The sequence below is a fragment of the Pygocentrus nattereri genome, chromosome 10 (assembly GCF_015220715.1).
Source record: "Pygocentrus nattereri isolate fPygNat1 chromosome 10, fPygNat1.pri, whole genome shotgun sequence".
Lineage (NCBI taxonomy): Eukaryota > Metazoa > Chordata > Actinopteri > Characiformes > Serrasalmidae > Pygocentrus > Pygocentrus nattereri.
Genome location: NC_051220.1, coordinates 44,499,538 through 44,514,914, shown reverse-complemented (window position 1 = coordinate 44,514,914; position 15,377 = coordinate 44,499,538). Strand labels below are relative to the sequence as shown.

At 44.8% G+C, this 15,377-nt stretch overlaps 1 protein-coding gene across 4 annotated transcripts in view; it reads left to right on the top strand.

The window, feature by feature from the left end:
- ttc7b (tetratricopeptide repeat domain 7B) overlaps window positions 1-14,939 on the top strand; it is a 51,892-nt gene extending 36,953 nt beyond the window's left edge. For 2 of the 4 annotated variants that reach the window (XM_037541848.1, XM_037541846.1), the window contains 4 exons: window positions 4,226-4,276; window positions 10,356-10,496; window positions 12,164-12,366; window positions 13,487-14,939. In XM_037541848.1, coding sequence (XP_037397745.1) covers window positions 4,226-4,276; window positions 10,356-10,496; window positions 12,164-12,366; window positions 13,487-13,708 — 617 coding nt within the window. In that variant the 3' untranslated portion in view covers window positions 13,709-14,939. The remainder of the gene's footprint in view (window positions 1-4,225; window positions 4,277-10,355; window positions 10,497-12,163; window positions 12,367-13,486) is intronic. The other 2 variants (XM_037541849.1, XM_037541847.1) reach the window with 1 other exon arrangement.
- Window positions 14,940-15,377: the final 438 nt, after the last annotated feature.

Here is a 15,377-nt window from a genome sequence, read left to right as displayed (position 1 = left end):
ATAAAGACTAATGTAGGTTAATAAGACTAATGTAGAATAATGTAGATTAATAAAGACTAATGTAGACTAATGTAGGTTAATAAATGCTAATGTAGACTAATAAAGACTAATGTAGGCTAATGTAGGTTAATAAGACTAATGTAGGCTAATGTAGACTAATAAAGACTAATGCAGGCTAATAAAGACTAACTTAGGCTAGTAAAGGCTAATGTAGGCTAATAAAGACTAATGTAGGCTAATAAAGGCTAATGTAGGCTAATAAAGACTAATGTAGGCTAATAAAGACTAATGTAGGCTAATAAAGGCTAATGTAGGCTAATAAAGGCTAATGTAGGCTAATAAAGGCTAATGTAGGCTAATAAAGACTAATGTAGGCTAATAAAGACTAATGTAGGTTAATAAGACTAATGTAGAATAATGTAGATTAATAAAGACTAATGTAGACTAATGTAGGTTAATAAATGCTAATGTAGACTAATAAAGACTAATGTAGGCTAATGTAGGTTAATAAGACTAATGTAGGCTAATGTAGACTAATAAAGACTAATGCAGGCTAATAAAGACTAATGTAGGCTAGTAAAGGCTAATGTAGGCTAATAAAGACTAATGTAGGCTAATAAAGGCTAATGTAGGCTAATAAAGACTAATGTAGGCTAATAAAGACTAATGTAGGCTAATAAAGACTAATGTGGGCTAATGTAGGCTAATAAAGGCTAATGTAGGCTAATAAAGGCTAATGTAGGCTAATAAAGGCTAATGTAGGCTAATAAAGACTATTGTAGGCTAATAAAGACTAATGTGGGCTAATGTAGGCTAATAAAGACTAATGTAGGCTAATAAAGACTATTGTAGGCTAATAAAGACTAATGTAGGCTAATAAAGACTATTGTAGGCTAATAAAGGCTAATGTAGGCTAGTAAAGGCTAATGTAGGCCAATAAAGACTAATGTAGGCCAATAAAGACTAATGTAGGCCAATAAAGACTAATGTAGGCTAATAAAGACTAATGTAGGCTAATAAAGACTATTGTAGGCTAATAAAGGCTAATGTAGGCTAATAAAGACTAATGTAGGCTAATAAAGACTAATGTGGGCTAATGTAGGCTAATAAAGGCTAATGTAGGCTAATAAAGGCTAATGTAGGCTAAGAAAGACTATTGTAGGCTAAGAAAGACTAATGTAGGCTAATAAAGGCTAATAAAGACTAATGTAGGCTAATAAAGACTAATGTAGGCTAATAAAGGCTAATAAAGACTAATGTAGGCTAATAAAGACTAATGTGGGCTAATGTAGGCTAATAAAGGCTAATGTAGGCTAATAAAGACTAATGTGGGCTAATGTAGGCTAATAAAGACTATTGTAGGCTAATAAAGACTATTGTAGGCAAATAAAGACTAATGTGGGCTAATGTAGGCTAATAAAGACTAATGTGGGCTAATGTAGGCTAATAAAGACTAATGTAGGCTAATAAAGGCTAATAAAGACTAATGTAGGCTAATAAAGACTAATGTGGGCTAATGTAGGCTAATAAAGACTAATGTAGGCTAATAAAGACTAATGTAGGCTAATAAAGACTAATGTAGGCTAATAAAGACTAATGTAGGCTAATAAAGACTATTGTAGGCTAATAAAGGCTAATGTAGGCTAGTAAAGGCTAATGTAGGCCAATAAAGACTAATGTAGGCCAATAAAGACTAATGTAGGCCAATAAAGACTAATGTAGGCTAATAAAGACTAATGTAGGCTAATAAAGACTATTGTAGGCTAATAAAGGCTAATGTAGGCTAATAAAGACTAATGTAGGCTAATAAAGACTAATGTAGGCTAATAAAGACTAATGTGGGCTAATGTAGGCTAATAAAGGCTAATGTAGGCTAATAAAGGCTAATGTAGGCTAAGAAAGACTATTGTAGGCTAAGAAAGACTAATGTAGGCTAATAAAGGCTAATAAAGACTAATGTAGGCTAATAAAGACTAATGTAGGCTAATAAAGGCTAATAAAGACTAATGTAGGCTAATAAAGACTAATGTGGGCTAATGTAGGCTAATAAAGGCTAATGTAGGCTAATAAAGACTAATGTGGGCTAATGTAGGCTAATAAAGACTAATGTGGGCTAATGTAGGCTAATAAAGACTAATGTAGGCTAATAAAGACTATTGTAGGCTAATAAAGACTAATGTAGGCTAATAAAGACTATTGTAGGCTAATAAAGGCTAATGTAGGCTAGTAAAGGCTAATGTAGGCCAATAAAGACTAATGTAGGCCAATAAAGACTAATGTAGGCCAATAAAGACTAATGTAGGCTAATAAAGACTATTGTAGGCTAATAAAGGCTAATGTAGGCTAATAAAGACTAATGTAGGCTAATAAAGACTAATGTGGGCTAATGTAGGCTAATAAAGGCTAATGTAGGCTAATAAAGGCTAATGTAGGCTAAGAAAGACTATTGTAGGCTAAGAAAGACTAATGTAGGCTAATAAAGGCTAATAAAGACTAATGTAGGCTAATAAAGACTAATGTAGGCTAATAAAGGCTAATAAAGACTAATGTAGGCTAATAAAGACTAATGTGGGCTAATGTAGGCTAATAAAGGCTAATGTAGGCTAATAAAGACTAATGTGGGCTAATGTAGGCTAATAAAGACTATTGTAGGCTAATAAAGACTATTGTAGGCAAATAAAGACTAATGTGGGCTAATGTAGGCTAATAAAGACTAATGTGGGCTAATGTAGGCTAATAAAGACTAATGTAGGCTAATAAAGGCTAATAAAGACTAATGTAGGCTAATAAAGACTAATGTGGGCTAATGTAGGCTAATAAAGACTAATGTAGGCTAATAAAGACTAATGTAGGCTAATAAAGACTAATGTAGGCTAATAAAGACTATTGTAGGCTAATAAAGGCTAATGTAGGCTAGTAAAGGCTAATGTAGGCCAATAAAGACTAATGTAGGCCAATAAAGACTAATGTAGGCCAATAAAGACTAATGTAGGCTAATAAAGACTAATGTAGGCTAATAAAGACTATTGTAGGCTAATAAAGGCTAATGTAGGCTAATAAAGGCTAATGTGGGCTAATGTAGGCTAATAAAGGCTAATGTAGGCTAATAAAGGCTAATGTAGGCTAAGAAAGACTATTGTAGGCTAAGAAAGACTAATGTAGGCTAATAAAGGCTAATAAAGACTAATGTAGGCTAATAAAGACTAATGTAGGCTAATAAAGGCTAATAAAGACTAATGTAGGCTAATAAAGACTAATGTGGGCTAATGTAGGCTAATAAAGGCTAATGTAGGCTAATAAAGACTAATGTGGGCTAATGTAGGCTAATAAAGACTATTGTAGGCTAATAAAGACTATTGTAGGCAAATAAAGACTAATGTGGGCTAATGTAGGCTAATAAAGACTAATGTGGGCTAATGTAGGCTAATAAAGACTAATGTAGGCTAATAAAGGCTAATAAAGACTAATGTAGGCTAATAAAGACTAATGTAGGCTAATATAGACTAATGTAGACTGATGTAGACTTGCTCATGTCGTTCCTGACCCTGCATGACGTCGCTACGCTTTTTTCATTTTAGTCCCTCAAAACGATCACAGACGATGTAAAACGGGAATTTGTTCATTTTCCATTCTTAACACTAAGATGAGAAAAATGCCGAACAAAGTAAAAAATGTCCTGTTTTTAAGTTCATTTCATCGGAAAAGCCGGAGCTGTGTCCTGCAGAACCATAGAGAACACGTTGTCCATCAGTCTGAAGAACCCTGTCACAGAGCAGTTGAATCACGCAGATGATTTTAAATCTTACCTTGACTGTTAACGTCCCGATGTGTGAATAATCTAGCTGTGCCGGGCCTCGTCCGCCTCGTCCGCCTCGTCCGCCTTGTCGCTCCAGCACCACAGATAAAGAGAGATGTTGCTGACCGACTCCGCTCCGGCTCAGAGAGGAGAATATTGGGCGGGTAGATATTCTGCTGACCTGTGGCTCTAATGTGAGGGAGAATGGCCGCTGGTCTGGAGTCGGTGAGAAGCTGTGAAGCAGAAGCTTCACGGTTCCTCCACTCAGAGCTCTGTGGAACATCAGAACCCTGTGAACTCTGTGGGGAAATGAGGGAGAAACGATTTGCTTTCTGCTGTATTTCTTTCTGTATTTCCTTAAACGTTGTTTTCTTTTCCTTTTTTAAGTAATTCCCCTGTTTGTGTTTACTTTGTGTTTTGATTTTGAAGGAAACCCTCCAGATGCTTACTTTCATGGTTTTGATTCCTTTTTTGGGGTTTGTAAGTAGCTCTGCTCTCACTGCTCTGCCTTTCAGCTCCAACACTGACGCTGTGTTCATAATCACACACACACCAGACACACACACACACCAGACACACACACACACACACACACACCAGACACACACACACACACACACACCAGACACACACACACACACACACACCAGACACACACACACACCAGACACACACACACCAGACACACACACACACACACACACCAGACACACACACACACACCAGACACACACACACACCAGACACACCGGACACACACACACCAGACACAGACACCCACACACACACACACCAGACACACACACACACCAGACACACACACACACACACACACACACACACACCAGACACACACACACACACACACACACCAGACACACACACACACACACACACCAGACACACACACACACCAGACACACACACACACCAGACACACCAGACACACACACACACACACCAGACACACACACACACCAGACACCCACACACACACACACCAGACACACACACACACACACCAGACACACACACACACCAGACACACACACACACCAGACACACACACACACACACACCAGACACACACACACACCAGACACACACACACCAGACACACCAGACACACACACACACCAGACACACACACACCAGACACACCAGACACACACACACCAGACACACACACACACACACCAGACACACCAGACACACACACACACACGCACACACACCAGACACACACACACACACACACCAGACACACACACACACACACACCAGACACACACACACCAGACACACACACACACACACCAGACACACACACACCAGACACACACACACACACACACCAGACACACACACACCAGACACACACACACCCACACACCAGACACACACACACACCAGACACACCAGACACACACACACACACACACACCAGACACACCAGACACACACACACCCACACACCAGACACACCAGACACACACACACCCACACACCAGACACACACACACACACACCAGACACACCACACACACACACACACACCAGACACACACACACACACACACACCAGACACACACACACACCAGACACACACACACACCAGACACCCACACACACACACACCAGACACACACACACACACACCAGACACACACACACACCAGACACACACACACACCAGACACACACACACACACACACACCAGACACACACACACACCAGACACACACACACCAGACACACCAGACACACACACACACACACACCAGACACACACACACCAGACACACCAGACACACACACACCAGACACACACACACACACACACACACACCAGACACACACACACACACACACCAGACACACACACACACACACACCAGACACACACACACCAGACACACACACACACACACCAGACACACACACACCAGACACACACACACACACACACACACCAGACACACACACACCAGACACACACACACACACACACCAGACACACCAGACACACCAGACACACACACACCCACACACCAGACACACCAGACACACCAGACACACACACACCCACACACCAGACACACACACACACCAGACACACCACACACACACACACACACACCAGACACACACACACACACACCAGACACACACACACCCACACACCAGACACACACACACACACCAGACACACACACACACACAGCACTGTGCAAAGGTCCAGTTAGTTAATAATCTGCGAAGTTATTTGTTTGGGCAGTAAATTTAAAAACGACTGACATTAGAACAAATACAAACAACCTGCAGTGCAGTTCAGTGCAGTACTGTGCACATCTCCTCTACGGTGATCGTCCAGTACCGGCGCTCTGATCAGCGCTTCAGTAAATTAAATCAGCTGATGGAGCTGATCAGGTCCATGTGATGCTGAGAGCGGAGAGGGATTTGTGGTTGAGTTTCTTCTAATGTTTTTTAGTGTTTTAGCTGGTTGAAATGCTCTTTTACTGCCCAGACGCGCCGTTTTAGCGGCTGACCGAGACGTCTGTACAGTCCTGTAAATACACCGTTAAAACACCCTCAAACACACACCTCACTGTCACACTGCAGCTCTTTATTACCTGTTCATTACTGTCACACATACAGACTCTCTGTCTCGGTGTTAGACTCACTACCCCCCCCCCAGCACAGCGTCCTGCAGGGTCTTAAAGAGACAGTGTCCTCCTCACACAGTGCACTATAATAATATTACAGTGGGGGCTGTTCCCCACTTGGTTCTAAGCCCCCACATCACCCCCCTCCCTCCACAGAAAAGCTTTCTCTGCCTCGCTGTGTGTTGAGTTGGGTTGATTCACACACCTGGATCGGCTGCAGCCCTGATTACAGTTCACACCTGTGCAGTGAATTCAGGCCGTCGCTGTCTGAGCAGCGCTGCTCGGAGGGCCGTACTGTCTCTTTAAGAACACGTGTGCTTTTGCTTTTGCTTTAAAGCTCCTCCCCCTGGCATGGGCTTCCATGGTTACGCTCTCTGCCCCTTCAGCTCTGCCTGGTGCATCTTGGGAAATTCACTGTGTGTGTGACCGGTTGATGAGTTTTAGTTAATCAGATCGTTGGACAGGTTAATGCAGAAACCGCCTGATTAGGATTTGGTGTATTTCTGATGTCATAAATCTAATTCACTAACATATCTCCCCGTTCAGCTCCACCCATTCAGCTACAGCAGTTTAGCCCCACCCATTCAGCTACAGTTCACAGTACTTTATTAGTCCCAAAAAGCCTTCTCTTCTATACTCACGACTACATATACACACAAAAAAACAATATAACAATCATTTAAAGACTATTATCCGTATTTAATGTCTTGATAGCAGGAGGAATAGAAGACGTGAGATAGCGATTTGTTCTACTGAAGGGCGTAATATAACGCCGACCTGACGGCAGTGCCGTAATTCACTGGACTAAACGTGATCACACTGAGTGAGGATTCCTTTCGCTTTCTGAGCCACGAGTTTCTCCCACAGGGAGACCAGGTCTCTCTGGCGGACTCCAATTATCTCTGAACAAATGTTTACAACGCCCTTCAGGCTGCTCAGTTCAGCTTTATATAAATCAGTCTTAAAGGGACAGCGCAGTACAAATGCATAAAACCTGTGTGTGTGTGCTGAGCTGAGCTGATGGACAGAGATCCTCAGATTTGACCCTCAGTCCTGTTTCCCTGAATCCTCTCAGAACAGTTTCAGCTCAAACAGGAGAATAAAATCCCGGAACTGTGTCCTGAACCCCTCTGTGTTGAAGCACCTGCTCTGATCCGTGTGGAGACGGCGCCTGTTATTCAGTGTGTTTTCACCCATAAATCTGATGGAGTGGTAGTGTTAAACACTGCAGGCCTGAAGTGGAAACAAGCTGCTTTTATTTCTTTAGAGATTTTACAAATATTTCCCAGTAAGCTCAGCATGTTGGACCTCATCTGTTTCCTCTAAATCGGTTCCACAGTGTTCTGTTGGTGCTGCAGTGCTGAAGTCTGTACCACTGTGGTTCTACAGGAAACAGCGCTTTATCGGCTTTAGTGACCGAGGAAGTTCTTCGCTGCAGTCAAAGTTTGTCCAGTAGGGGGCAGCAGCGTGTTGCAGTCAGGCTGAAGCTCAGTGTGTTGCTGTGATGGAATCGGAGAGGATCAAAGTCGGACTTTATTGATCACATTAATCCGTCTCACAGTGCTTGGGAGTTATTTGTGAAGCAGCACTGAGGGCAGTCACAGTCAGCTTTAACACAGTTTACCCTCTGGGATCAATAAAGGGATCTATCCAGATGTTAAACATTGCTGTGAGGATTTGATTGAGCATTAGTGAGGTCAGGTACTGATGTTGGATGGTCAGTTCTGGGTCACTCCAGCCCACCCCAAAGGTACTGATCACAACACAGTTCCACTGCTCCACAGCCCAATGCTGGGTGGGCTTTATACCCCTCTGTCCCGCACTGGGCACTGGACACTGGACAGTTAAGGCTGTTGCACACCGGATGTGCTGGGTCATGCAGTGTCACCTAACAGAGCTGTAGAACACCAGCAGGGAGTGGCGATGACACCGGGTTCATTTTTACTCTCTGCCCTTATAAACCGAGTGAAATAAAGCGTTTAGTGTCGGTTTATTACCGCTTATTACCTCTGAAAGAGGCTAGGCTAGGCTAAAGACTGACTGCCTTTCTCTGGACGTTTAAAGCCACAGTGTGATCTGCTGTGGCTCTCTATCCTTTCGATATGACTGATATAGTGATGGTAAGCACTGAGCAGTGGACAGGGCCCTGCGTCGTGGAGCACCGGAGTCGTGCTGACACGCGTATCTGGTGTGCAGCAGCCTTTAGGCTGGGTTACATTACATGACACTTGCCCCGATTTTAGCCCTGAATCTCACTCTGGCGAGTCTGAGCTGGTCGGACCCCGTCTGCAGATTTTGTCAGGGATTGAGGGATTGGTCACTGTAATGGTCTCTAACTGGACCCCCAGAAAAAGACAATCGAACAGCTTCAGCTGGTTCAGAATGCAGCTGAGAGTCTTCCCAGGACTAAAAGAAGCCCCCCGCCCTCCCATTCTTAAATCCTCACACTACCAGTCTGTTCCAGAATAGACCATAAGGAGCTGTTGCTGCTCTATAAAAATCTTACTGGTCAGGAGCGGCGCATTTATCTGACCTGCTGCCGCGATACAAGCCCAGCAGAACTCATTAGATCTTTAGGAACTGGTCAGTCAGTCCTGCTCAAGGTGAAGACTAAACATGTAGAGCGCTTTGATACTGTGATGCTCTTAAAAGAGGTCAGAAATCGTTAGAAGAGCCGACACTGGACACTTTAAACCAGCCTGAAAACGTTCCTGTTAGAGCAGCTTTCAACTCAGCTTAAACCCTGCTAGCGTTTCTAGGCCCTTTTCCTCTATAACAGCACTTCATTATCCTAATTTAACTGTTCAGTCCATTTTCACGTTGATTTTTAATTGTTCTAATTTAATTTTACACTGATTTTTAATTGAATGATGCTCTTTTAAATGTTATTGTTTTAGCCGTGTTTTAAATGTCTATTTTTTATTACTTTATAAATGACTTGTTTTCTTATTTGTAAATCACTTTGAGCAACAGCAGCACTCTATAAATAAACATGCCTTGGCTTCGGGTCAGCCTGAGTCGACAGTTGGAGAGTAAGTCGAGTCGCGTGTGAGGGCGCAGACTCAGATTTACTGCCTCCTGATCGTGTTTCACACCAGTCCAACAATTTCAAGCGTGTGTGATGTTTTTGACTGGACTCCAGGCGTAAGCTGGTCTAATGATGCAGGAGCGTCCGGACTTCCTTCAAAGTTTCAGAGCGCCGAGGGCTGAAATATCCCAAATGGTTCAAAACATTCCCTTTTTGAAATATGAAAAACAGGTAATCAGACTGTGTCTTGGTGACGACCCCTTTAAACACTTCTCAGCAGAGGGCAGCCGGACAGGGTGAGGTGCTCCGCCTGTTATGGTCTGTCAGGACTTTAAGGGTCATGTTTTCTAGCCAGGGCGTTGGGCTCGTCTGCAGCGGCTCCAGAGTCCCATTCTGTTGGTAGCTGATCTCACTCAGTGGGACTGTCCAGATACTTTTGAACATGCAGCATTGATGGAGAGATCAGATTTATTGTTCCAGAGGACACATTTGTGTTGTAGCGTATCACTGCTGACAAAATCTCGCATCTCCCAAATGACTTTACAGGAGAAGGAAGAAGTCTACTTCACTTTTAATGCAAGTCAATGGAACCAGAAGTCTTTCCAAGCCATTTGGGCAGGTACTCTTGTATCACATCAGGCACGGGGTTTTGTTCCGACAGCAGCGCCGTGTGAAGTGCTGTGTAAATAGGTTTAGACAGTAAAACGTTGCGGTTTTTACACAGCGAGCGTTTCCATGTTTGGGCCTGCAGTGCAGCAGTGATGAGGTCAGGTTGCTGAGCGAGATCCAGTAGGAGTAAACATTCTCCACACCTGCAGAGGGCGCTGCTGACTGCCTGTGTGTGTTTGTGCGCGTGTGTGCAGGTTCTGTTCATGCCACCTCCATCGCAGCATCGCGGGTGGAGCAGGCTCTGTCGGAGGTCGCCTCGTCCCTGCAGAGCTCCGCCCCCAAACAGGGACCCCTGCACCCCTGGATGACCCTCGCTCAGATATGGCTGCACGCAGGTACGCAGGACACGCCCACACCGACGCATGATTATATGGCCGAACATTCAATCATGAAAATTCTCCAGAACTGAGAAGCAGTTCAGTTACTGAGACTTTCACTGGTTCTTTTATACTAAAGTACATTTTATGCTGTTTGCTGTGAGAATGATTATTACAAGCTTAATTAATAAATATTAATTCTGATAATAATAACAACTGGAAGAACATTAATGACATGATTTTTAAATCATTGTTCATTTAATCGTTAGTGTGAAACGCATATCTGGAGCTCTCCGTGTTCTTATAGAATATTCAAAATTATACCAATAAAATATTGAAACATGACAATGTTCAGTCCTAAAAACCAGACAGTAGAGACGAATCGGAATATTCAAATAGTCGTTTGTTTAAAAAAATCAAGCAGTAAATCAGAATATTTGACATACTAATTTTCTTCTCGTCTTATTTGTTCTCATGTTTAAGAACAGTGAGCTGCGTCTGATCTCTGCCCTCCCCCAGAGGGCAGCGTAGAGCTGCGTCCAATCTCTGTCCTAGTCCAGAGGGCAGCGTAGAGCTGCGTCCAATCTCTGTCCTAGTCCAGAGGGCAGTGTAGAGCGGCGTCTGATCTCTGTCCTAGTCCAGAGGGCAGTGTAGAGCTGCGTCTGATCTCTGTCCTCCCCCAGAGGGCAGCGTAGAGCGGCGTCTGATCTCTGTCCTCCCCCAGAGGGCAGCGTAGACCTGCGTCTGATCTCTGTCCTAGTCCAGAGGGCAGTGTAGAGCGGCGTCTGATCTCTGTCCTAGTCCAGAGGGCAGTGTAGAGCTGCGTCTGATCTCTGTCCTCCCCCAGAGGGCAGCGTAGAGCGGCGTCTGATCTCTGTCCTCCCCCAGAGGGCAGCGTAGAGTGGCGTCTGATCTCTGTCCTCCCCCAGAGGGCAGCGTAGACCAGCGTCTGATCTCTGTCCTAGTCCAGAGGGCAGTGTAGAGCTGCGTCCGATCTCTGTCCTAGTCCAGAGGGCCGCGTAGAGCTGCATCTGATCTCTGTCCTCCCCCAGATGGCAGCGTAGAGCTGCATCTGATCTCTGTCCTAGTCCAGAGGGCAGTGTAGAGCTCCATCCGATCTCTGCCCTCCCCCAGAGGGCAGCGTAGACCTGCGTCTGATCTCTGTCCTCCCCCAGAGGGCAGCGTAGAGCTGCGTCTGATCTCTGTCCTAGTCCAGAGGGCAGCGTAGAGCTGCGTCTGATCTCTGTCCTAGTCCAGAGGGCAGTGTAGAGCTGCGTCCAATCTCTGTCCTCCCCCAGAGGGCAGCGTAGAGCTGCAACTGATGTTTTGGTCCAATGAAAAGAAAGATTTCCATGCACTACCGCACAGCGCCCTGCATGTCTCCCTCCACCATGAATGGAGTTGAAGTTCTCTAAACTCTCAGTCATCAGGCAGTGAGTTCAGAACCAGTTCATGTAGGAACTTTCTGTAGGAGCTTTTAGAGGGACGTCTGGTTCCCATCACCACCACTGGGAACGGATCTGACTGTCAGGTTATCTAGAACAGAGCGTTTCACCCTAAACCGTTCGGAACCTCTTTATCATTTACGTTATTACTGTAGCCTTAACTGTGTGTCTCTCCACCCGTCTCTCTCTGTCTCTCTCTGTCCCTCTCTGTCTCCACCCCCAACACCCCCCCCCCGGTAGCGGAGGTGTATATTGGAATGCTAAAGCCGGCCGAGGCGCTGGCCTGCACTCTGGAGGCTGCGAGTTTGTTCCCTCTGTCCCATAATGTGCTGTTTATGAAGGGGCAGGTGGCCGAGCTGCGGGGAAACACTGAGGAGGCCAAGCGCTGGTACGAGGAGGCGCTGTCCATCAGCCCCACCCACGTCAAGAGCATGCAGAGACTGGTGAGACACACACACACACACTCACAAACTGACCACAGAGACCTTTCAGCTGTTAAACCCCATGAGGACCAGAGCAGGTTCAGTCAGTTAATGTAGCTGAAATATCTCTTAAACGTAACTCTGAGATATCAGAACATGTTAAATGTTTCCAGGTTACCCTGTTCTAGATCACTGTACAAGTACCTGCACACGTCCACAGTACAGTGATGTAATGCACCTTTAGGAAGCTTGAAATCTCAGGATTCGATTCCCACAAAGCGCTTGATGATCCGTCACTCACAGCAGATCTGATCGTCTTGTGTGTCTTATCGATAAAGCAAACGTCACCTTCAGAGCCCCTCGGCCTCCACAGAGACACCATCACCCAGAACACGAGGTCTGATGACACGACAACAGTCAGCCATTTAAAATCTGCAGCAGCGACGTCGCTCTTTGTGTTCACCATGTTTACAGACGTCCTCCAGAGAGCACTGCATCATCCTGTTGGTTAACATCAAAGCCGTATTGATGGAGACGTTAGACCAGGCTGGGAAATATAAATACTACTGACACGCTAGACTTTTTGTGGGGGTTTTTGTGGACAGTCACAGACGCCACACCCCTGTTCTTAGATTACGCCACAAGACGTTCCGGACGCTCGTATTCAGGCCCGAAGCAGGAAATTTGTCAGCTGCAACAAAACCATGTCAAAATTGGGCTGAATATCATCCGGATATTCTGATGGCAACTGAGTGTCACCTTTCAAATGAGGCCGAGATCATGACTGTAGTCCAGAATATGTGTGAACAGCGCCCCCTTTAATTTGGGTTCATCATTTCAGGCAAAAATGTGACCATAGTTATCAGGTTAAACTAGAGCAGCAGAGCTGTGAGCCATATGCAGCAGTTTAGCCCCACCCATTCAGCCCATGGCAGTTTAGCCCCACCCATTCAGCCCATGGCAGTTTAGCCCCACCCATTCAGCCCATGGCAGTTTAACTCCACCCATTCAGCCTCCTCTCTCTCTCTCTCTCTCTCTCTCTGTCTGTCTGTCTGTCTGTCTGTCTGTCTCTCTCTCTCTCTCTCTCTCTCTCTCTCTCTCTCTCTCTCTCTCTCTCTCTCTCTCTCTCTCTCTCTCTCAGGGTCTGATTCTGCACCAGCTGCAGAGATACAGTCTTGCTGAGAAGGTTCTGCGTGATGCGGTGCAGGTGAGCTCCACGGCGCACTCTGTGTGGAACAGTCTGGGGGAGGTTCTGCAGGCACAGGGGAACCACGCTGCAGCCACCGAGTGCTTCCTGACCGCTCTGGAGCTGGAGGCCAGCAGCCCTGTGCTGCCCTTCACAGTCATCCCCCGCACCCTCTGAGACCCACTCGCCCACTCAGAGCGGCGGCTCAGCCGAACGGAAGATCTGCACAGCTTTCCTTCCTCATTCCAAACTCAGTCGATCAGACGATAAATCAGTCTATCACAGTGACGATATGCAAGCTGATAATTGATTATGATGATTATCCTCTGATTGGATCGGACGGTTTTTGGCTGTGTGAACAGAAATCTAACCTCCTGGAAACAAACAGCAAAATACTAAATTACAAAAGTGCTGTTAATTATTATGCAAAATAAAATATGAAGTATAGGTGTTTACATCAGAACTTCTGGCTAACTATGTATTTATTTTTATAAAATCATACAAGAACAAATAAAAAAAAATCTTTCTGTTTATAAACTCGTTTTTATTTATGTTTAGTTGATGCCTAAGCTGTGCCAGTCCCCTTTACTGCCTCGCACACTTCTAACTCCGTAACGGTAATAATCTGATTTATTTACCGCACTGAGAGCTAACTGCAGTGTTGGCATCCGTCTTTAAGCCTGAGATTCGGCTGAGCTTTTGTCCGAACTCCGATCACGTCTTGTCCGATCGACCACGTTTGGGATCAGGAATAAACTGTGTAAATTTCAGCAAAGTACCGCTTTAAAACTGAGCAACACTAAACAGAACCAGATGTACATATGCATATATTACCACAAGCTCCGCCCACTCTGTATGAAGAGTACTGCACTGGCCGTCTGTGGATTACTGTTACGCAATCTGCTGTTACATCACCAAGCCTGTGACTCCGCCCCGAGTGCAGTGACCCCGCCCCTTTCCCTATGTCAGTGTAATAATGTATGTAAACACAGAAATCATTATGGAAATATTGAATATAATGAATTGATGCCAAAAATGATTCTATTTTACCTTTTTGTTTGTTAAAGATAGTTTTTTTTTTTTATCCCATTCAGAGAGAATTTTATTATTGTTGTTGTTGTTTACGGTTAATTTGATAGCTTGTTTCGTTTATTTATTTCTCTGAGCGGACGGCATCTGAGAGGTGCGGCTTGTTTGCTGAACAAATGTTTTTTTGGTCCAGATGTTTCTGTAATCATTAACACTGTTCTGAACACGTTACTGTAAGAATGCAGTTCCAGTAGTTCCTACATCATCCACTGTTCTGCGTTCTAGCTGATCTCAGGTGTGCTGAGACGGAGAACACATCAAATCCTCACCGCTCAGCTGGAGGAGACCTGATGTCAATAAAAATGATTTCATTTGAAAACTGTGGTTTGTCTTGTGCTCATAATCAGAATCACTTCATTTCACTGAATGTGTCACAGAACGGCCGCAATTCATGCCTCTTCAGCGAGAGCTGCAGGTTCCGGTGCACGAGAGCTGCAGGTTCCGGCAGCAGGTAACGGTGAAAATCTTATCCTCGGTCATTTTGCTCAGCAGCACCGTCCCATTCCCTACTCCCTGCAGTTGGCAGTGTGAGTTTAGGGACCTGCAGGTGATGAATACCTTCACTCAGGACGTCCTACAGTGTTATAAACAGACTCGCTTCTTCAAAAGACCTGCAGTGACTGTTGGGTAATTTTTCCCGCAGCTCCCTGTAAAGCGATGAAGTGATGCTCATTCTGAGTGGGTCTGCTTTTTCAGTCCCGCACCCACCTGCAAATCGGAATCATTAGTCCCACTCCCGCCCGCGGTTCCGTCAAGG